This window comes from Mixophyes fleayi, chromosome 2 (assembly GCF_038048845.1).
Source record: "Mixophyes fleayi isolate aMixFle1 chromosome 2, aMixFle1.hap1, whole genome shotgun sequence".
Classification (NCBI taxonomy): domain Eukaryota; kingdom Metazoa; phylum Chordata; class Amphibia; order Anura; family Limnodynastidae; genus Mixophyes; species Mixophyes fleayi.
The window spans coordinates 233,373,674-233,397,870 of record NC_134403.1 but is presented as its reverse complement, the minus strand read 5'-3'; the positions used below and the strand labels follow the sequence as shown (position 1 = coordinate 233,397,870).

The following is a 24,197-nucleotide window of genomic DNA, read 5'->3' as shown; positions in this document are numbered from 1 at the left end:
GCAGCAGCTGCATCAGTAGCAGCATCTCCGAAATGCCTGCTGGTTCCAAGGCAGGCAACGTTGTGTATCACCGGTTTCAGTAAGAGGCACAACGCTGACAACCTCTTAGAGAAACTGAGGGAAATCATTTTGCAGTGGCTTACCCCACTTACACTCTCCTGGGGATTTGTGGTGTCGGACAACGCCAGTAACATTGTGCGGGCATTACATAAGGGCAATTTCCAGCACGTGCCATGTTTTGCCCACACAATAAATTTGGTGGTGCAGCATTAATTGAAAAGTGACAGGGGTGTGCAGGATATGTTTGCGGTGGCCCGCAAAATTGCTGGACAGTTTCGGCATTCTGCTACTGCCTACCGCAGACTCGAGCAACATCAGAAAAGCCTGAACCTGCCCTGCCATCACCTCAAACAAGAGGTTGTGACGCGCTGGAACTCCACCCTCTATATGCTGCAGAGGATGGAGGAGCAGCAAAAGGCCATTCAAGCCTACACAGCCACCTACGATATAGGCAAAGGAGTGGGGATGCGCCTGAGTCAAGAGCAGTGGAGACTGATTTCCGTGTTGTGCAAGGTTCTCCAGCCATTTGAACTTGCCACACGAGAAGTAAGTTCCGACACTGCCAGCTTGAGTCAGGTGATTCCCCTGATCAGGCTGTTGCAGAAGCAGCTGGAGAAAGTTAGGGAGGAGCTGGTAAACCATTGTGATTCCACAAAGCATGTAGCTCTTGTGGATGAAGCCCTTCCTACGCTTTGCCAGGATCCGAGGGTGGTCACTCTTTTAAAGTCAGAGGAATACATTCTGGCCACCGTGCTCGATCCTCGGTTTAAAGCGTATGTTGTGTCTCTGTTTCCGGTGGACACAAGTCTACAGCGGTGCAAAGACCTACTGGTCAGGAGATTGTCATCTGAAGAGGACCGTGACATGGCAACAGCTTCTCCTTCATTTTCTTCCACACCTGTGGCTGCGAGGAAACAGCTGAGATTTTATAAACGACCCGCTGGCAGGGATGCAGAGAACATCTGGTCCGGACTGAAGGACCTGCCAACCATTGCTGACATGTCTAGTGTCGCTGCATTGGATGCTGTCACCATTGAAAAAATGGTGGAGGATTACTTTGCTGACACCATCCAAGTAGACATGTCAGACAGTTCTTACTTTTACTGGCAGGAAAAAAAGGCAGTTTGGAAGCCCCTGTCCAGTATGTACTCCGGAAGACTTTTTAGTGCAGCGGGGAACCTGGTCACTGAGCGGCGAAGGAGGTTGCTTTCGCAAAATGTTGAGAAAATGATGTTAATTAATTTTTATGATCAATTCTTCAATCAAGACCAGAAATGGCCTCCAGAGACTACAGAGGGACCGCTGATTGTGGAGTCCAGCGGGGACGAATTGATAATGTGTGAGGATGAGGAAGTACACACTGAAGGGGGCGAGGAATCAGAGGATGATGACGAGGACGACATCTTGCCTCAGTAGAGCCAGTTTACTTTGTACAGGTAGAGATGAATAGCTTTTTTTGTGTGGGGGCCCAAACAAACCAATCATTTCAGCCACAGTAGTTTGGTAGGCCCTGTCGCTGAAATGATTGGTTTGTTAAAGTGTGCATGTCCTTTTACCGCAACATAAGGGTGGGTGGGATGGCCCAAGGACAATTCCATCTTGCACCTCTTTTTTTTCTTTGCCAGCTCGTTTTGTGGGGGTCCAAACAAACCAATCATTTTAGCCACAGTTTTGTAGGCCCTGTCGCTGAAATGATTGGTTTGTTAAAGTGCGCAACATAAGGGTGGGTGGGAGGACCCAAGGACAATTCCATCTTGCACCTCTTTTTTTGGCATTTTGTGCTTTTTGGGGCCTAGTTTTTCAAACTGCCATCCTGTCTGCCACTGCAGTGCCACTCCTAGATGGGCCACGTGTTTGTGCCGCCCACTTGTGTCGCTTAGCTTAGTCATCCAGCTACCTCGGTGCAACCTTTTGGCCTAAAAACAATATTGTGAGGTGTGAGGTGTTCAGAATAGACTGGAAATTAGTGGAAATGAATGTTATTGAGGTTAATAATAGCGTAGGAGTGAAAAAAATCCCAAAATCTGGATTTTAGCACTTTTTATGTTTTTTTAAAAAAAACAAAAAAAAAACAGAACCCAAAACCAGAACCAAAACCTTGAGTGGGGTGTTTTGGCAAAACCCATGCGAACCCAAAACCTCAAGGTAATCAGAACCCAAAACCCAAAACACGAAAAGTGGCTTACCTGCACACAGCTTTTAAAGGCAAGTCTTTCCCTAGCACTAGCAGCCATGGGAGACCTGGGACTCACCTGACACAAGTTGGAATTAATTAATGTAAAGAATGGGGTGCAAGAGTCATGGGACTTACATTGTTTAAACAAAAACAGACATAGATCCTCTGCACTCACCATGTACAGACTGGGGTGCAAGAGGGGGTTGCCCACATTGTATAGACAAGAAAACAGGGATACTCTGCCCATCTTGCACCCCAGACTTGCCTTTAAAAGCTGTCTGCAGGTAAGCCTTAAGCCCAGATAAAATAGCATAGCATTTGATCATGTTAGGACTGACCAGAATGGGAAGACTTTGGCGTGAGTTGGTCAGCTTAACATATATTGCAATATGTGGAACTAACATTCCCTGTTTTTAATATAAAACAGTACTTGGTACAGCATTAATGTGTTTGGAGAGTGCAGATTATCCCTGTTTTCTTATATATATATATATATATATATATACACACGCACACACAAGTTAACCCGTGCGTAAATTTAGCCTTTACTACCCCTCCCACGGGGGGAAGGGGGGATGATGGAAGTTAACTGACTTCACTATTCTACTTTTTTTGTCAAATAATGTCAGTATACCAAATTTCAGGTCAATTGGATGAGCCCTTTCTGAGAAAATAGTTTTTTCCACACACAGACTAACACACGCCGCTAGGCTTTTATATTATAGATATAGATATATATATATATATATATATATATATATATATATATATATATATATATATATATATGAATGTGTGTTTGCACATGTATATGTATTTTTTAAAGCAAACCGCTGATACATATAACATACAGTATATCATTGTTATATGTTTGAGACGATTCCTATGCTAACTTATTATTTAAATAATTGCATTGAGAGTATTAATCTATTAATCTTTGCATTCACCCACTTCAGTTCCCCACTGAGCACTTTTGTATTTGTCACTCCAGAATTGCAATAGCAAAGCATTCTGGGGCGCACAAAGGATGCACTGGGACATCTCAGCCCTTGTATTTCTGCACTATCACATACCGCTCAGGGAGAAGAGAAAAGAAAAGTGTTTTGCACATGCATAAAGCTTGTTGGGAGTGGTACCAGTTCTGTGCATGTCTAAAGCTAGTTAAGTAACACCAGTGCCTTACATAACACTATACCTAATGCTTAAGCATTACTTAAAGTTTATTAAGAGACACCAAATAGGTTAGCAAATTAGTATTTAGCAAAACTCCTTGCTACTTAAAACTTTTTTAACGTCTCCTACTTAGTTAAGTAAGGTGTCCCTAAAGACTTAACGAACTTTAGAGCTTCTGGACCATTGTCTGGTTTATGATATTCTGGAACTAATTTAAGTGCAAAAACATTTGCAACCAAAAAGCTGTAATCAAACATTCAGCAGCAAATATGTAAACATTTTTTGCAGGAAGAATTTGTTACATCTAGCATCTGGCTAATTTTGCACAACTCTACGGATTACATATGCATAGCAAGGTTGCAAAATCGCTAACTAGCGCATCAACGTACCAGTTTCTGCATTTTCAGAAAGAGCTACATTTTTAAAAAGGAGAGCGTTTGCTACTGTGTGTTCCCTGGACCTGGAGCACAGACCCGGTATCAAATTCAGGATTCCAATGCAGCACTATTAACTTTAAGATAGTGCTGTAATGATTGGGTGGCCCACTACTGTCATATTAGTTTATATAAGTAATTTATTTCAGCAGTAACAATGTGGCCACTAATGTAGCGCTTTTGTACCATGATACACAAAGAACGCCACAATTTACAATGAAATACAATTTCATAATATTACGTATCACAAACACAATAGTTTAACAGATTTGTTATAAGCTTGTTTTTTAAATATTCCTAGGGGCCTATTTAATAATTAACAGGTTTTTGCCCTGTTAATTATTATTTGTCATCGCTACAATGGCAGATGACTTTTTGGCCCTATTTATTTAAAAAATCATCCCGCTGTTGACTTTCCTTAACTTTTAATTTTGGGTACTATAGCAAAGTAACTTTGCGCATATAAAGTCATTTTGCGATAATAACTGGAGAGGAGAGCAGCGAGTCTGCAGTGATGGATCCAAAGATCCCTCCCCTAATGCAATGCTCTCCCCATAGGGTAGAATGGCCAACCAATGGGCTCAAGCTCCGAAAAGCTAGGCTTTTTGCAGCTTGTTATATTGCCCCAGACCGCAGTCTCCATTGAAAAAGCTATTCCTGCATGGTTTACGGCTTAATAAATAGGCTCCCTAGAGAGGGTGTTTTTTTAACTCCACAGGGAAGATTCAATAGTGTGGGTGCATTATGCAAACACTTTTTAGCTCCAAAGAGTGTTAGGCGCACTCTGGTTGCCTGAAGAGAGCATCTGAGGAAGCAAACAATCTCTTAAGTAGCTGAGGCCTCTTTGTTAGAGTTACAACAGACAGAGATTATTTCACAGTACCCTATGTGTTAATCTTTATAAAATTACATTTCTGTACTGCTCCACAAAACTGGGCAAAACCACTGTGTCTATTCTGTACTTTAGTAGGAACAACATCCTTTTGAATAACTCATCTTCTCAACCTATGCAAAATTCTGGTAATCTGCAAATGTCACCACTGAGAAGCAGATGGTGTCCAACAGTTTGCATTGGTATTATACTCAATCAAAGATTACTCATTACCCTCTTAAAACTCAAACATATCTATTAGGCTTCATCATAACATACCACTAAAATGTGTACTTTTTTCTAGACTATATAACTCCAATAGACCTCTAGTGAAAAAAACATTTGTCTGTATTATGAAAATTGGAATTATTATGTTTAGGGACTTGACTGCCTACATGATACTATTAAAACAATCAAGGAATAAATCTATTTAATTTACATAATTCACTGTTTTTCCCTTCATGACTGTAAATGAAAACATTTATTCCAATAAGCTATTAAAAATGCTTTGCTCATGAAATATATATTTTGTTACACTGAATAACATAAGAGTAATAGTTTAAGTGATTACCCAGTGGAGGAAAGGGAATCATTACATACAATATGTACAGTCTATGGTGGCAGAAATGTTAGGTGTTGTTTTTTGTATGTAAAAACCACAAAACAAAAAACAAATGGTGCAATACATAACATTAAATAGTAAGAATGTTGTACCTAACAAACACCTGACTCTTGTACTTTACGTGGTTATTTCCATGGCTGGGTGAAGTTACAGAACTGCTGCTTGTCACATTTTCTTTATCTGAAGATTTTGTATTCACCGAAACACTCAAGCTGATAGAATTATTCTTATGTCCTAGTATGTTTTGTACCTGGAGTGACAGAGATAAATGGTGACATAATGTAGCATTGAATCCCACTTAGGAGAAAAGTATGCATTTTTTATCAATGAAGCTTAATTACCTTACTATCAGATCCCTGTAGATATTCATCTCTAAGATCCTTGTTGTTTTGGCTGCTTATCTCTTGACTTTGTGTCTGGATTTTGAGCACATGGTTCTCTTGTTTCCAGCTACTAGACTCCTGATTTGGTTTTCTCACATTCTCATGCATTTGACACTTTTTTGAGCCTTCAGATTCTGGACACTTTTCGTTCTCATTCTTGGACAGATTATTTTCTCTTTGCTCACTATTAGATTCCTGTTTATCTTCTGTTCTACTCTCTTGTTCCTGAATACCATTTCCTGAGATAACATCTTTCTGTGTTTCTTCTTTTTTACTTTTTAACACTTGTGTCTCCTCTCTAATACTCACTGGCCCTTGGTCCTCTAGTCTCTCAATACTATATACCTTGTTTTCTTCACTGTTATTTCTAGTCTGCTTATTATTTTCTTTCTGTTTAGTTGATACACAGTCTTCTTTCTCTTGAACTTTGCTACGTTGATATTCTTGCTGTCTGTCTGTCTGTCTTCTGTTTGTTAATATATCCCTGTCCTCAGTACTTTGGACTGATGACATTAGGTTGGAGCAGGAACTGGGTTCATGAAACAAAACAAATTCAAAGATGAAAAAATGTGAATACAAATCTGAGTAATAAATGATTTTCAAGTACAAATAGCAAATTTAGGGCCTATGAGAAATCTATAATCTAGGTAAAAGTTCAGCTAAAAATATTTATTTAAAAACTAAGTTAATATACTTATAGGTACTTTTTATCTGGATTACTTGGTTTCCTGTTATGGCTTTCTACCTGTATTCTAGAGGTCGTAAATAAAACATACTAATTTACATTTAAAGTTACTCATATTTCCAACACTACTCCTGGTATTTCCCTCTTAATTGAATTGTATAGCACTGCTCCTCTAAGTGGAGAAACTTGGGGCCTGATTCATTAAGGAGAGAGCAAAGCAAAAAAAAAGGAGTAAATGTGATCCTGGACACACCATGTTACAATGCAAGGGGTACAAATTAGTCTATTATTTTGCACATAAAGAAAATACTGGCTTTTTTGTCATGTAGCTTGATAACTTTATTTTTACACTGAAATTTAAAGTTGATCTAGGACATGCCCCGTCCAAACTATACATCTGCCATCACAATTTAAATTTACCTCCCCTCCAATGAAATATGGTTTTGCCAAGGTGCAAAGTTACTCCTTTTTTTTGCTTTGCTCTACTTAATGACTCAGGTCCTTGGTGATATATCTGGGTGTCTGACATCATAGAGTAGAAAGAAATATGTACGCTTTTCCTTTCTGGTTTTCCAAACTTTCTGAATAATGGATATCAAGATTTTTACTTTATAGTATTGTTGCTAGTATTCTGTCTGACAAAGTTTTATCTTTCTGTGTCCAACTCACCAAAAAGCGTAAGCTTTATCAGTTACATTTCTCTCAGTATTGAGTACCCATCAAATGATTCCTAAGTCTGTTTGTAAACAACAGATTGTGTTTAAGCAAATAAACATTTGCTGGAAAAATTAAAATGTATTTATATTGTCCCAAAAGGCCTATTTTAACATAATTAGGGACATTTTACATAAAAATAATAAAAGTTAAAAAAGCCTAAATAGATAGAAAAGAAAAATAGAAAGGTTTAAAAAAACACACACATCCCCTTTAGCTTTTCACAATCTAAACAAAGATGCACAATGCACAAGGTGACATGGTGAAATTCATGCCCCAAGATTAAAGACCTATGGGTGCTTTCCATGCACATTTATATTAACCTAGGGAAATCTGTGCTTTTATGTTGTGTTTTCCTGCAATTAGCAGGTCATTAGCCTACTCATAGAAAAGTGTGGTGCTGGGAGGTGAAGGGGGGAAGAGCCCTTTCAAAATGTTGCTATGGAGCCACTTTATTACTATTTTTAAAATGTACAATAAAATCCCCAGCACACTGCTATAGCCCATAAAAGACCTGCCATTTCTACTGTAGATAAAAATGCAAAAGTCTTAGTTGCACACATTTGCAAATGTATGTTAAAGCCACCCGCCACTCCACGGCACTTTTGCAAATAGGGTGGTCCTACTCTAAACAGTGAGAGTCCCATATATTTGGGCCATACATATGTGTTTTTAAATTGAGAGCTAACTTACAAAAGAGGTACCCCAGAAGCCTCCAAACAGCAATTCAGAGCCAGTTCTCCCCCTCAGCTACTGACACCAACATGCCTCTTGGAGAAATACAGAAGTGGACGTTGCTCAATCAATTTATAGGCTCATAGCAGGTGCTTGAAAGGGTGGGGTTATTCTAATAGGAACAAACACACAAAAAAACTCCCCCAGCACATTGCTATAGCCAGCAAAAGACCTGCCACTTCTACTGTAGATAAAAATGCAAAAGTCTTAGCTGCACACATTTGCAAATGTATGTTAAAGCCAACCGCCACTCCACGGAGCTTTTGTGGCCGGTGGCTTTAACATACATTTGTAAATGTGTGCTGGGGGAATTTTTTGTGTGTTTGTTCCTATTAGGATAAACCCACCCTCTCAAGCACCTGCTATGAGCCTATAAATTGATTGAGCAACTTCCACTACTGTATTTGTCTGAGAGGCATGTTGATGTCAGTAGCTGAGGGGGCGTACTGGCGCTGAATTGCTGTTTGAAGGCTTCTGGGGTACCTCTATGGTAAGTTAGATCTCAGTTTAAAAACACATATGTATGGCCCAAATATATGGGACTCTCACTGTTTAGAGTTAGGACCACCCTATTAGCAAAAGCGCTGTGGAGGGGCGGGTGGTTTTAACATACATTTGCAAATGTGTGCAACTAAGACTTGCATTTTTATCTACAGTAGAAATGGCAGGTCTTTTGCTGGCAACAGCAGTGTGCTGGGGGAATTTTTTGTATGTTTGTTCATATTAGTATAACCCCACTCTATCAAGTACCTGCCATGAGCCTATAAATTGATTGAGCAACTTCCACTTCAGTATTTTTAAAATGTGTTTAGTCAAAAAGCCTGTTCATTAAGTGGTTATAATGTGTTTACTTTTAATTACTTTACTTTTTGTCAACAATTAAGTATATCATAAAACATATCATAACCAGTATATAATAAATGTGCACAAAACAATTATGTTTAAACAGGATTTCTATTTATAAATGTCAATTGTTGATAATAGGTTTGTAACTAGCAGATCATCGAGACTCACTTATAATGGCTTGGTGACTCATGTTCATGTTCCAACCCATAGGTTAAGGACCCCTTGAATACTCACTTGTCTTGGTCAGGTAAGACTTCAACTACTCTGTTTCCTGTGCTGCTTAAATCACGGTTTCTCCTCCTTCTTTCTCGTATCTGCTCCTCTTCATCATCTTCAAGCCACTGTGAGGCTTTCCTGAAAAGAAGATAAAATATTTTAGTTTTTAAACACTTATTGTCTGATGTTGAGTTGAACAGTTTACATAGAGTACATTTCACAAATTTGCTCTGTACATGCCCACAAAGAAAACAAGTGCATATGCACGAATGCAGAATTGCTCGCATCTGACACTTTGCTTCCTTACAAATGAGAAGGCAGAATGGGGGAGGGAATGGGCGTGTAAATGCAACCTGAGCACATTGAGGTGTGTTCATACAAATCCAATCAGATGCAGACCTGCAGGTATACACAGATACACCTGTCATCAGCACAGACCTTTGCAGTGTTTAAAAAAAATGTTAAATAAATAAATAAATAAATGCCATTGCTGTCTCCCAAAAGTGTTTCCAGTACCATAGCTTAGGCTGTGTCAAGATACCGGGTTTATCTGGCCCAAGGCTATCCACTTCACGCTGGCTGGCCACCCACGGGTGCCACACTATGCCAGGGAAGTCTACCCAGTACCTTCTAGGATTCGTATAGTCACTCAGGCAAATGCAGTTAGAAAGTAAAACAATACATTTATTGTAATACAAACAACACTAGAATATTATGTACACACAGTAAATAAATGCCAGGCGGGTTTGCCACATCATCTGTCTCTTACCCCACTAGCTTAAGGAGTTACAGTCACCAAGCTGTCCAGACTTGACGACCCATGGATCTCTCTCAGCTGCAAATGTAGACTCTGGTAGAGAACAACAACTCAAAACCGATATCTTGCACCTTCCATGAATGAAATCCCAGAATGAACACCACCTCCCCCTTGGAGTGGCTCCTGATATCTAGGGTCAAATTTCCACAGTGCTTTCCCCTCCACCGGCAAACCCCTTGGTCTCTCTCTCTTAAAATATTGGTGGTTCCTGGATCAGGGGGTTTGAGGGGGGAGTGAAGATGAGCTGTGCTTCCACAGAAGCCCCCTGCTGGGACGCAGACAAAACGTCTGGACTAGTCCTATGGAGAATAATGGATACTAATTAGCTTCCCCCACTTTCAAAGATAGGGTAGTGGTCAGCCCCTCCTAAAATTAACCCCTTGCACTACTTTCTGATGTCACGGGGTCCCAAGCTGTTCAATGAATAATGTAGAGAAAGGAGGGGGGAGAATGAATGCAGCTCCAGCCCCTCACCTGTATCCTGGACACCACCTGATCTTTGCCCATAACCCACCCGGCTTCACTTTAAGGACAATGAATAACAACCTCACTGCCACATCACCAATATACAATACACAATATACATATTTACAATGAGCTACAATGTCCTCTTATCCACATGTAATTAGACACTGCAGTGGTATTCTGTTGAGTTGTGGAACAAGAGCAATGGCTATAAAAAGTACATGCTATAATCCACATTATGTCTGAAACGAGAAACAGGATGGTTACTGTTAAAACACTCGTTTCGTCACAAGCTAGTAGTTGCAAAATCGGGGGACAGGGCGGGGCACAAAGAACATAGGTTCCTCCCAAAAATGCTGCTGCCAGTTCTAAGTTATGACAGGCTGGACTGGTGACACTATAACAGAGAAATTCACAACATGGAATCCCCCTGTCAACATGTTCAGCTAAGGGCTGAATTCCCTAGGGAAATCGTCCACACAAATAAAAGCAGTACACAAATAAAAGCAGTACCCTCACCTAGAAGAAAACATCCTTGTGCTGAAAGCACTAGGGCTCTTATCAAACACCCCTGGTGTAATGGGGATGGGGTAAGTTGAAATAGTTACATCAGCTCACACTACAGTTGGCTGAAGGTTTTGCCTTCACTACAGATAATTTTGTAATTCTTTTAAAGATTTTATTTCAATAGTATCAATCAATGATGTAATTTGTTACAAAAAGCAAATGAACATACAGGTAATAAAACAAACAGCGTCAATAAGAAAAAATAAAAGGTACAGACTTTGACCGGATTTTACAATAAAGAAAGAAAAGAGAAACAACAAAGGAGGAAGTTAGGTTTTTTGAATTCTGTAATTTTGGAATTTTTATGAAAATTTGATTGAATCAGTAGAGATTACTTGCTTCCTAATTAACAGCAGTGAATATATATGATCCACATTATGTTTTATTGTGTAATATCAGTTTGTTTGCTATATAGAAAACACTGCACTGAAAAAGACAGAGAAAGTATTTTCTATATTTTATTCTTTTATACTTAATATTTTTAACACTTCTTTTGTATGTTTATTTTCTAACCTGTCTGCTAGAGGTGCAGGGTGAGGGGGAAGGCGCCCACCTAGGGTGCAGAGTTGAGGAGGGTGCCAGTGCTATCCCCAGGTGCCAGTATACAGGGGGTAGTATAAGGTACTGCACTTAGGTTACTCCATCCACCTATGGTCCTGCATGCTGGTATTATAGTATGACTGGATGCAAATAAATTTTTTATTTTATCTTCCTGGCTTCCGTATTGAAGACACTGCAACGGCAGTTCTGTGACACTGTCAGTGAAACAGAGCAAAGAGGAGCTACTCCGCCTTGTGGGACTAAGGTAAGTCAAGATCTGCAGCTGAGAGGGGATAAATGATAATATACTCCTCTAAGTTTAATAATTTTACAGCCGAGGTTTCAATTGTATTTTTTATTCTACTTGAACTATTAAATGTTTCTGAACTGTACATTGTATGAGCCTATTCTCTCAAGATTTTCTAAACTGCCATGTTTGGGTGAAAATATATATAATTTGTTAAAAACTATATAGAGAGAAATAAATGAATACCATTATATCACAGCTGTCTGCTGTTTGGATAAAATGTGGCAAAAAGTTGCAAGGTATAATAGCCGCTCATGTATATGCGCACTTTCTGAGTATGCGTAATGCAAAAAAACTCAAAGAAATGCTAGTCAAATGGGCCTTTATGACTCACTCTAAATCAGGTTCACTGTCTTCTATTTGTCTATAGGTGGTATCCAATTAGAAACTTCTGGCACACACTATCATGCCATTTGTAACAGCATGCCATTAGGGCAGCTATAAAATCAAAAGACAATAGCAGTAGAAGACATTAGAAGACAATGGCTGAAGGCTAGCAATGGGGGAAGGACTAACATTACTAGAAGGTAATTTACTGGATATTACAATTAATGGTCATCTTACTGACCATTGCCATTTAAAATCTTACCTGGTTTATTATTGTTACTGATGGGCATCTTACTGGGTATTAAAACTAACAGACAATTTTTCACTGAATGATTGATATTGCTGGCCATTATCACTGGTATATATTTGATCTTGCTGTATTTTATACACATTAACAGACATAGATCTTGATGGACATTAATAATGCATATATACTCCATAGATGAAAAACCTCAAGGTTTAACATGTCCAATTAAGGCTTATACACCATGAAAAATTTAAGAAAAATATTGAAACTTTTCCAAACTCCAAAAAGCAATGCAATTACGACCATTAAGGCAGAAGCCTTAATTAGTGTGTTCCTTGTGCAATACAGACATAGCGCCTTAGTCATTAATGAAAGCAAAGCAAAAAAAAAGTGTAACTTTGCACCTCGGTAAAACCATGTTGCATTCGAGGGGAAGGTAAGTTTAAAATGTGGGAACATATGTATAGTTGGGGTAGGGTACGTCCTAGAACAACTTAACATTTCAGTGTAAAAATAAAGTTATCAAGTATGTGTGCTACATGAAAAAAAGGCCAGCATTTTCATTATGTGCAAAATAATAAACTAATTTGCACCCCTTGCATTATAACATGGTTTTTTCCAGGATCAGATTTACTCCTTTTGTTTACCTTGCTCTTCTTAATGACTTAGGCCCATGGTATGCCATCAGGGGCGGATTGGGAACTTAAAGTGGCCCTGGAAAAAATTATTGAAGTGGCCTCATGTCGGCAGGACCAAAATAACTGTAGGTGGGGCCAACACAAAAGTAGGCGGGATTTAGAACTACAGGAATTTGGTTGTAGTAACATTTAGGAAAACCTAGATGTGATGACTTTACACACAGTGGGTCATCTCTAAAGCCATGCAGGGCAAATGTAGAGTATACTATAGGCAGCCCCCTCTTAGTATAGTATAGTATAGGTAGTCCCCCTATAGTATAGTATAGGTAGCCCCCCTTAGTATAGTATAGTATAGGTAACCCACCTTAGTATAGTATAGGTAGCTCCCCTTAGTTTAGTAAAGGCAGCCACCCCTTAGTATAGTATAGTCAGCCCCCCTTAGTATAGCATAGTATACTAAGCCCCCCTCACTTACCTTCAGTTGCTCTGAGCAGCGTCTCTTCTCACATCAGGCAGACAGGAAGTGAAGTCAGACTTCCTGTCTGACGAACAGCACCGTGAGAGCCTAGCAATTGGCTGCCTGTTGCTGCCCACTGAACACCATTATTTTAGATTGCTTTCCTGTACGTGCCTTCCCCCGCCGCATCCAAACGCGCCCCCGGGGAAAATCTGAGGTGGCCTCCAGGTGGCCTCGTTAGGCCATAGGCCTACCGGGAAACTTCCCTGTAAGGTCTATGGCCAATCTGCCCCTGTATGCCATCATATTCTGTGCTTAGCTACAGATTTAACACTATCATGGAGTGAGATTGCTGTCACTTACACAATGGTGGGGCTGCTAATTCAGAGAATAAAAAATGCAGTCATTGCAACTGAAGGTCTGAGCAGCTATGTAGCTAAAATAATCCCCACATCCATCCATGGTGCATGACCTACAGCACAAAACTTACCCAGAAAGACTGAAATATCTTAATATGTTTGGAGCAGAGAAGAGAAAGGGGGGATATGATAGAAACTTTCAAATATATCAAGGGTAATGATGTAATGACGCAAAACGTGACATTTTACAGCGGTGGTGGGGCTGTTCTGGGCACAGCCTGCAATATCAAAAAGATTTGCAGCGCTAAAATCTAACTAACTAATGGATGAAAAAATAAAAAAGCAAATAAAAATGGTCACGGATCATGAATATAAGCATGATATTCATGATCCGTGACCATTTTTATTTGCTTTTTTATTTTTTCATCCATTAGTTAGTTAGAGTTTTAGCGCTGCAAATCTTTTTGTTTTTGGATTTAGTAGGTGGTTTGCAGCCACCTTGTCTTTTGCAGCAGCTTGATCTTTCTACCATTTTCAGTTTTTGCATTATTTTCAGGCGCCATATCAAGGGTTGTGTATTTTACAGCCTGCAATATGGTGCCAAAATTTGCCCCAAAAAGCAGGATACCCGTTCTAGGTAAGTCCTAGTAATGGGTGAGGTCTCTAGATGTGAATTAGTTTAGGTGTTTGCTCTATTGTACTTCTCAGTATTCTTGCAGAGACTGTGTAAGGAAAATAAACTGGTAAATTACATAATCGTGTTTGTGGAGTATGTGATAAGGAATTATCCAATGATTTCATGGTAGCATTTTGTTTGGAGAGTATACATAAAGAAAATAACCCGGTGCAACCCCAGAACAGAATAAAGGCTTTATTGGTTGAAAGAAAAAATATTTTGTGTTTAAGGAGGAGCTTCAGACAACACAAACAGTTAAAAGGACAAGATCGCAGATGGATATAGATTGGGAAAGTGTATTGTAATTGCCTTCACAAGAATCTAAAGATTCATGAAGAGAGAGCTCTTAGGATACTGAAGGGGAAGTTAAAAAGGAATCCATGACATTAATTAATGTATGCTCAATCTCAGGATTCAAACACATTAATAATACTATGGGTATACAGGATACACCATCTCCATCCACATTGCAGAATTACTTTAATGGAAAAATACACCAAAAACGCAGAGTAATTAAGAATAACTAGATAAAGAATACGTATAACTGGAGAAACAACAATCAAATATGAAAAGATTGGACCATAGGTATCCCTTTCAAGAAGACTGCCAAGTGGAATTCAGTACATAAAGTTCATTCTTCAGTAGTTTTTTTGTTCACAAAAACTGCTATACCATTAAAAGATGGAAGCCCATTTAAAGATCATATGGATAGAAAAATGTTTTCATGTTTTGCATGTTTTCTGTCATGCCTGAGGATCTTTCGGTACCCAGACTGGGTTGTGTCTCTGGAGTTAAGCTGGTGGCTACGTATACAAAGCTGGATGGCCTGATTATGTTCCTTTGCATGTAGGTGAAAGGAAGAGTTGGTGATAAACTAGAATGGAAGACCCGACAGGAACAGAATAGCTGTACCTAGAATGGAACCAAAATGCTCGAACCCAAAAGGAACGGGAATGCTGGAACCGGAATGGAACCGGAATGCTGGATGATGGAACCGGAATACTGGATGACAGAATGCTGGACGACAGAACCGGAATGCTGGAACTGGAATGCTGGGACCGGAATCGAACTGGTAATGCTAGAACCGGAATGGAGCTAGAATGCTGAAACCGGAACGGAACCGGTAATGTTGGAACTGGACTGGAGCCGAAATGCAGACTGCACTGTCTAAACTGGAACAACAGAAAGTATTACAGACTGCTGAAAAACCAGGTTGGCGTTTGAAATAACAATGTTGCACTGGCAACAGGTGAGGACTCCAGAAAATCCTTTTTTAGTAGTTGATGATTCCTTATTGGAGACTGTGGTGAGCTGGGCAGAAACAGCAGTCTGAGTTGCTGAAATGGATCAGGTGATCATATCCAAAATGGCAGCTCGCATGAACTGGTTTTGGAGGGAAACCTGGTGGAGGCTTCTATCCCGATTGGCCAGAAGGAATCATGTGACCGAATCCAAGATGGCCGTGCCCATACCCTGAGTTTAGAGGGAAGACAGACTGGGCAGCATCTTGCAGTGAGATCTGAATCTAGCAGAGCCTGAGGACCGCAGGGACAGCTTGGAAAAACAGTGTAGAGGTAAGTGACAGGACCTGAGAGCCTGGTGTGTGACATTTCTGCCGGTACGACAATTAAATCAAGGGTAGCCATGGCTTCCGTTCCCAGGGCAATGAGAATCTAGATGGATGATCTATATACTAAGACTCAAGAAAAGGTATGTAGACAATACCTGATAAGAAATATAGAGATTATGAACAAATTAATTAATTTCCTATTTCAGGTATCACTGGATACTATCACATTTTCATAGTGATGGCCAGACATACGTCCATGGATTGATAAATCGTCTTAGAATTGCTAAACTACACTCCCCTTTTCTGTGTGGTAAAAAAAAAGCTGATGATTCAAAAAGGTACAGAAAGCAAATTACATCAATTATCTATGACTAGTAAAAAATAATTTTCTGTTTCTTCTTCAAGGTAACAGAGAAAGTGTGAGCTTACTGTCCAGGTAAACAGTATACCAGTCAGTATGTGGCACATCATCCAAGTGACCCTTTCACTTCTTTTCAGGGAAGGAAGGAAGGCAACCAAGAAATCCACAATTACTATGGAATAACCCAGCCTCCAAAAACCCTGGTGAGTGGCAAAATTTTAACATTGTAAACAAGGGTTTTAAAATAGAATTTCATAGAGTACCCAAGCAAAATGTTGTTTTTTTAACAATACAGAGCCCACTATCTCTGGTGCAAATGGAAACATTATACAGAAGTCTACAAACACCATTGGTGAAACAGGTAATTTTTCCAATACTTACCTATCACAGGGAAACAGACTTTTACTCCAAACTCTTTCTGATAGACAAGCATTCAGAAGATTTTCAAACTGTTCTAGATTTGATAAAACTCAATCAGATTGTAAAAACAAGGCATTTCCGGATGGGGCCTGTAACCACATTTTCAGAGCAGTAGAAGGAGATTTCCTTACATCAATAGATTTACAGGATGTCTACCTTTCAAATACAATTACACTTCACCATCATCATTTCCTTAGGTTCTATAATCTGGTACACCATTTCCATTTTTATTCCACCATTTTGCACCTCACCATCTCCCAGAACATTCACAAAGGTAGTGGTGCCTGATGGCCACTGTAAAGAGACTGGGAATTGCAGTGATTCTACATCTGGATGACATTCTGATAACAGGAAGGTCACAATATATTGACAAAATCAAGAGACACTGTAGTTAATTTTTGATTTTACTGGAACATGGCTGGATCAAAAACTTCAGTCATCGTGTCCCATATAAACATCTGCAATTCCTGGTAATACAGATAGATACAGTGACAGACAATGCATCAGTGTCCAAAAGATTCAACAATTGTCTTATCAAATCTAATCCCAACAGAAGTATTCAGTGAGTGGATGTCTCAAGCTCTTAGGAGTGTTCTCCTCAACAATAAGTATTCTCCCATGGACGACCTGGCACATGAGGAATCTAGAACTATATATAAATAAATACTAAATACTATATAATAATATATATAAATAAACTTAATACTCAAACACTGGGATCGACATCCCTGGAACCCACTCTAAAACTTAAGCAGTGCAACAAAATTCTCTGGATTGGTCGCAAGATTCAACATTAAAGATAAGGGGGTAACACATATCCAGAGTATATGGAGTCAAAAGGAAAATAAACTACATGACAACCTTTTGGAAGCAGCATGTCATCCGCAAAGAGAGCCAGTTTAGCCTCATAATTCCGCATACGTATGCCTGTATAGTCGGCATTTTCTCTTAATGCTACCACAAGAGGTTCCAACGCCAACGAAAATAATAGTTGGGATAGCGGCCATCCCTGTCTAGTGCCTCTTTCCATCTCAACTGAGGATGATAAATAACCATTAGTCAATATTTGTGTGTTGGGGGCGCAATATAAGGATTTCAAAGTATTGACATATCGGTCAGGGAAGCCAAACCTATGAAGGGTCTTGAACAAATGTTCCCCCGTCACTAGGTCAAACACTTTTTCAGCGTCTAAGGATATTAGTAAGGTAGGATCATCCTTTCCCGACCTCTCCAGTGCATAAAGGATTGCTAGAATCTTCCTAACATTGGTTACTGAGTGCCGCCCCCGTATAAAACCTGTCTGGTCATTGTGAATTAGATTTGGCATTAATATCTTAAGTCACAATCTCCATTGCCTATGTTTTCCCAGTGGGGTTTGTCTTTCTATTTTAATCCAAATCATGGCATGATCAGAGTCCTATTGGCTCAATACCTGTGGACATAGCTTTAGTAACTAAAGAATGGGAGATTAGGAAATAATCTATTCGCAAAAATGTGTTATGAGCTGCAGACATGCACATATATTCTAGATCAGTTGGGTGTCTAGTTCTCCATACATCTGTCAAATCCAATTGATCAGATATATAACCGTATGCCAGATTGGTTCCAATATCTTCTTTGTATTGACGAGCCTGATGTATCCAGGTGTTCAGAGGATACCATGTTAAGATCTCCGCCAACTATGAGAAGGGAATCTGAATATGTGTATAGTTTATTGATCAATTGTAGGAAAAATGCTTTGACCTGTGTATTTGGAGCATATACATGTCATATAACATACTTAGTACCTTCAAAGGTAGCATCTAAAATGACAAATCTCCCTTCTTTATCAATTATCTTATGATGAATGTCTACTTGTAAGTTTTTCCGTACTAGAACTGCCACTCCCCTTCACTTCCTGTTATATAATGCATATACCAAAATTTTCTGTTTTAGCATGGACAGTTTGTCATGCTCTGCATCCATCAGATGTGTCTCTTGGAGCAGAGTGACATCTGCTTTGGACTTATTTAAGTATGTTAGCAATTTTTTCTGCTTTATAGGCGTTAATGCCTCCAACGTTCCATGAACCTTACTTTAATGCAGTCATTTGTCAATTAGAGATCTATGAAATACCCAGAAATAATGACCATATCTTCCATACCACTAATGACATATCACATTGCGTGCAGGTCTCCTTCCCCCCAACCCCTACGAACTCTAATTTGACACTAGGCCTGATAAGTTTCAGTTGAGATGAAACAAATATAAATGAGACAGATGTGATTCATCATAATAATCATGATGCCCGAACATATTCGGGCGTGGGAAATAAGCATATGAGTTTGATGTAATATCTACGAGAACCATAGAAAAGAACAAATCTAACGAAGGAACCCACTTCATTCATGTAATTATTATGAAAGGAAAAGGGACTACTCTTATTTTGAATATAATAAGGGACTGAAATTCAGACCCTTTTTTTTGTTGTTTTGTTTTGCTTGCAAGAGGTATTAAGTTTACCGGATATTCAAGACACACTTGGAACATCTTCTAACTAAATAAGCAGAAACTATGACGGCCAAACCATTGTATAAAATAGTATTAGCATACCATAATAATAAACACTAACAGAATTTGCAATCAGTTACGTCACCAAATCCCAGGTAGACATCAATGTATAAACCATGTTATTTATTGATTTTTTTTTATATATAGTCTTGGTAATCTATCACATCTCTAGCCACCAATGCCTTAGCGACTCAGATGGTCTCCAATGCAACAAGCATATAACCAATCTATAAACGCAAAACATACTATTACCTGTAGTATTATCAACTAATATAAAACAAGCAATTGTATATAAAAACAAAGTAACATCAAGATAGCATCGTTACGTGGATATGAATTCAAACACAGCATTTTCTCTGCCGAGTGGTATGCCAATACACAACTATGATAAATCCAGAGCAAGCTCAGTCTCTTTGACCTGTTGCTTCCGCTTCAATCACCATCTCTGATAGAATGCTTGCGCATCATCCGCTGTCATAAAGTCTTTATAGTCTCGGCCATCAAAGATCCTCAAAACGTGCGGGGTATAGAAGAGGGATATAGAAGAGTGAATTCCCTGCCTTTCTTTACAAGTGCAGCACACACTGGGGAAAATTCCTTTCTTGCTTTCGTAACTTCCGCCGAGTAGTCTTGGAAAAGCAGCAGACGATTGCCATCCCAGGTAATATAACCTATAGTTGTAGAAGCTGACCAGAGAGCAGTCTTATGCATATAATTGAGGCATTTTAAAATGATGGTGCGAGGGTGTTCTTTGATGTTCTCTCTCTCGGTGGTCAAATCCTGTGCGCACGTTCAATATCAACATCAGCAAATTCCTCATTTAGCTCTTTAGAAAGAAAGGATATCAAAGTTGTGCCTTTAACTGCCTCAGGGAGGCCTACCAGGCGTATATTATTTCTCCTGGATCTATTTTCCAAGTCATCTAAGTTGTTTAGCATTTGTTTTTGAATTTTAAGCAGGGAAACTGTAAGAGTTTTCTGACTCTCAATTTCATGCATGTTATCTCCAATACACATCTCATTTACATTGGCTTGTTTAGTGGTCTGCGAGACTTGGTCCTTAAGTTCTTGTATGGCTGCGGTAAACTTGTTTAATTGTTGCTGCATTAATGGTTCCATAGTCTCTTTAATTGCACAAACCACAGTCTCATAGGAGAGAACAGGAGTATGTGTATCCATCTGAATAGGAGTGGATCTGGATGGAGAAGAAGGATTAGCAGCCATATGCATTGAGGCATCACCTAGCTCTTTATCACCTGATTTGTTTGTTTGAGCTGCAGACTTCTCTCTTTGTTTGAGCTGCAGACTTCTCTCTTTGTTTGAGCTGCAGACTTCTCTCCTCGTTTTCGTTCACTTTCAGTATGTTGTGGTTTACTGGATGCGGATGCATTAACATATCATCATCATCATCATCATTTATATAGCGCCACTGATTCCGCAGCGCTGTACAGAGAACTCATTCACATCAGTCCCTGCCCCATTGGAGCTTACAGTCTAAATTCCCTAATATAGATACACACTCACACACAGACATACATTTATCCATTGCAATGAAAGAGTATCTTAAAACAGTGTCTCGAATAGAAAAACTCAGAATAGTCCCATTTAGACTTAGATAGAGTGGGTATCAATCTCTCTGTGTTACATTCTGATATTACATCTCAGGAATTGGTTATGCAGAAATAAGTAATTTGCTGACCTGTAATCATCTTAATATGGAATTGGCTCTCGTATTCCGAGGATCCGCCATTAAGCGCCATTCGCACCAATAGAAAATTAGCAGTTTCCTTTTGTCCTCAGTCGCAATAACGCCGTTTTCAGTATCAGTGCAGGGCTGATTAGCTCCACAAGTTTGTGTCCCCAAGTTTGTGCTGAGGAGGGGGCTGCAGTGCTAGGGGAGAGGATGGTTAGAAGGTTGGAGGAGATTTTAAACTAGGCTCCGGGGGGAGGGGCAAGCAAGTATTTATGGGATAGACATTGAGAGTAGTAAGGAAGAATTTAACAAGAGTAAAGGGGGTGGAGAGGGGGGAAAGGGAAGCACAGCCGATAAGGAGCGGCCCTTTTTAAATCAAAAAGAAATACCTAAGGGAGGCAATAGACTTAAGTGTATGCTTGCAAATGCAAGAAGCCTGACAGGTAAAATGGGGGAGTTAGAACTAGAAGCAATGAATGAGCAGTATGATATTATAGGTATTACTGAGACCTGGTGGGATGATACACAATAAAAGGGGAGGAGGAGTATGTCTTTATATTAAGCCTGAATTAAAACCAAATATTCAGGAAGTTATATACGAGAATATTGGTGATAATATAGAGGCATTGTGGGTGGAAATATCCAGCGGAGGAAAAAGTTCAGAGAAGTTTCTGATAGGGATATGCTATAAACCGCCAGATATTAGTACGATTGAGGAAGCCCAACTTCTACAGCACATTAAAAAAAGGCTACACAACTAGGTCAAATTTTAATTATGGGGGATTTTAATTATCTGGACATTGATTGGAGTACTGAGACCTGCGGTACAGCTAGGGGAAATAGGTTTCTGAGCACGCTAAAAGACCATTACATGTCACAATTAGTAGAGGAACCAACTAGGAACCGGACTATACTGGACCTAGTAATAACAAACAATGTAGACGTAATATCAAATATTCAAGTAAAGGAGCACTTGGGAAACAGTGATCATAATATGGTCTCATTTGAAATTAGTTTCCAGAAACAACAGTATAAGGGATCAACTAGGACTTTAAACTTTAAAAAGGCAAATTTTAATATGCTAAAGGAGTCTATAAAGAGCATAGACTGGGACAAAGTCTTTGAAGGAAAAAATACGGAAGAAATGTGGGCTGTCTTTGAATTGTTGTTGGAAACATACACGTATAAGTTCATTCCTATGGGAAATAAATGTAAAAGAATTAAGTCTAAACCAATGTGGCTAAATAAAAAGGTAAGGGAAGAAATGCAAAGCAAAAAGCGTGCATTTAAATTGTTTAAGTCTGAAGGGTCAGAGGAGTCCTTCCATAGGTACAAGGAATGTAATAAAACATGCAAAAAGGAAATTAGATTGGCTAAATTAGAAAATGAAAGGCAAGTTGCAAAAGAAAGTAAGACAAACCCCAAAAAGTTTTTTAAGTATATAAATGGCAAAAGGATTAAAAAAGATAATATAAGACCCCTAAGAAGTGAGATGGGTGAATTGATAAATGATACTAAGGAAAAAGCAGAGGTATTAAACACGTTCTTTTCTTCAGTATTTACCAGAGAGGAACAAATGGCAGGAGTAATACATAAAAATGGAAATGAAACCATGCCATTAATTAATACTTGGTTGTCAGAGGAAGAAGTCCAAAGGTGACTGAAGAATATTAAGATAAATAAAGCTCCAGGTCCAGATGGCATACACCCAAGGGTCCTTATGGAGTTAAACTCGGAAATAGCTAGACCGCTATTCTTAATTTTTAGAGATTCAATCTCATCAGGCTCAGTACCAAGGGATTGGCGAATAGCAGATGTGGTGCCGTTGTTTAAAAAGGGGACGAGATCACAACCAGAGAATTATAGACCTGTAAGTCTGACATCAATAGTGGGGAAACTACTGGAAGGTATTTTAAGGGACAGTATTCAGGATTACTTGGTACGCAATAAAATTATTAGTGGGAATCAACATGGATTTGTGAGGGATAGGTCATGTCAAACTAATCTAATTAGTTTCTATGAGGAAGTTAGTGGGAACTTAGACCAGGGCAGGACAGTAGATGTGGTCTACTTAGATTTTGCAAAGGCCTTTCATACAGTACCACACAAGATGTTGGTTTACAAAATAAGGGAACTGGGTCTAGGAATCAAAATTTGTACTTGGATCGAAAACTGGTTAGAGAATAGGGAACAGAGAGTTGCGATAAATGGAACATTTTCTAATTGGTTAAAAGTCTTAAGTGGAGTACCTCAAGGTTCCGTGCTGGGACCACTCCTTTTTAATATATTTATTAATGACCTTGGTGATGGTTTAGAGAGTAAAGTTTCTATTTTTGCAGATGACACTAAACTCTGTAAGGTAATAAAATCAGAGCAAGATGTAGCTTCTCTACAGAGGGACTTAAATAAACTGGAGGATTGGGCGGCTAAATGGAATATGAGGTTTAACACAGATAAATGTAAGGTTATGCATTCAGGGATCAAAAACAAGAACGCAATCTATAAATTAAATGGAATTAATTTAGGAGAATCTATAATGGAAAAGGATTTGGGAGTGCTCGTAGACAGTAGACTTAGCAATAGTGCTCAATGTCAAGCAGCAGCTGCAAGGGCAAACAAAGTATTGGCATGCATAAAAAGGGGCATAGATGCAAGGGAAGACAGTGTAATTTTGCCACTGTATAAATCGTTGGTAAGACCTCATCTTGAATATGCAGTACAGTTCTGGGCACCACTCTATAAAAAAGATAATTTGGAACTAGAAAGGGTTCAGAGAAGGGCGACAAAATTGATAAAGGGTATGGAGTCATTAAGTTATGAGGAAAGGTTAGCCAGTTTAGGCATGTTTACTTTAGAAAAGAGGCGTCTAAGGGGAGATATGATTACTATGTACAAATACATTAGGGGTCAATACGGAGAGCTTTCATGGGAACTTTTTACCCCAAGGACCATACACAGGACACGTGGTCATCCCCTAAGGTTAGAGGAGAGGAAATTTCACAACCAGCAAAGGAAGGGGTTCTTTACAGTAAGGGCAGTCAAGATATGGAATTCATTGCCAGGGAAGGTTGTGATGGCAGATTCAATAGATATGTTTAAGAAAGGGTTAGACAAATTTTTAGCGGAAAGGTGTATCCAGGGATACGACCGTTAATTTAAAATAAAGGATAGTAGTGGATATAGGGTAAAAATTGGATTGCAATATTGAGTCTGGGGGGATTTTCAAAATTGAAACAGATTGGCGGTTGCTTACTCTGGATTAATTTCAAATATAAGTGCAGGATCGCAG

General features: G+C 39.1%; 1 protein-coding gene across 4 annotated transcripts in view; it reads right to left on the bottom strand.

Moving 5' to 3' along the window:
• Positions 1-24,197, bottom strand: part of LAD1 (ladinin 1) — a 117,097-nt gene that overhangs the window by 41,682 nt on the left and 51,218 nt on the right. For all 4 annotated transcript variants that reach the window (XM_075195628.1, XM_075195626.1, XM_075195629.1 and 1 more), the window contains exons 2-4: positions 8,934-9,053; positions 5,678-6,248; positions 5,429-5,586 (exon numbers count right to left, since the gene is read on the bottom strand). In XM_075195628.1, the coding sequence (XP_075051729.1) occupies positions 5,429-5,586; positions 5,678-6,232 (713 nt within the window). In that variant the 5' untranslated portion in view covers positions 6,233-6,248; positions 8,934-9,053. The remainder of the gene's footprint in view (positions 1-5,428; positions 5,587-5,677; positions 6,249-8,933; positions 9,054-24,197) is intronic.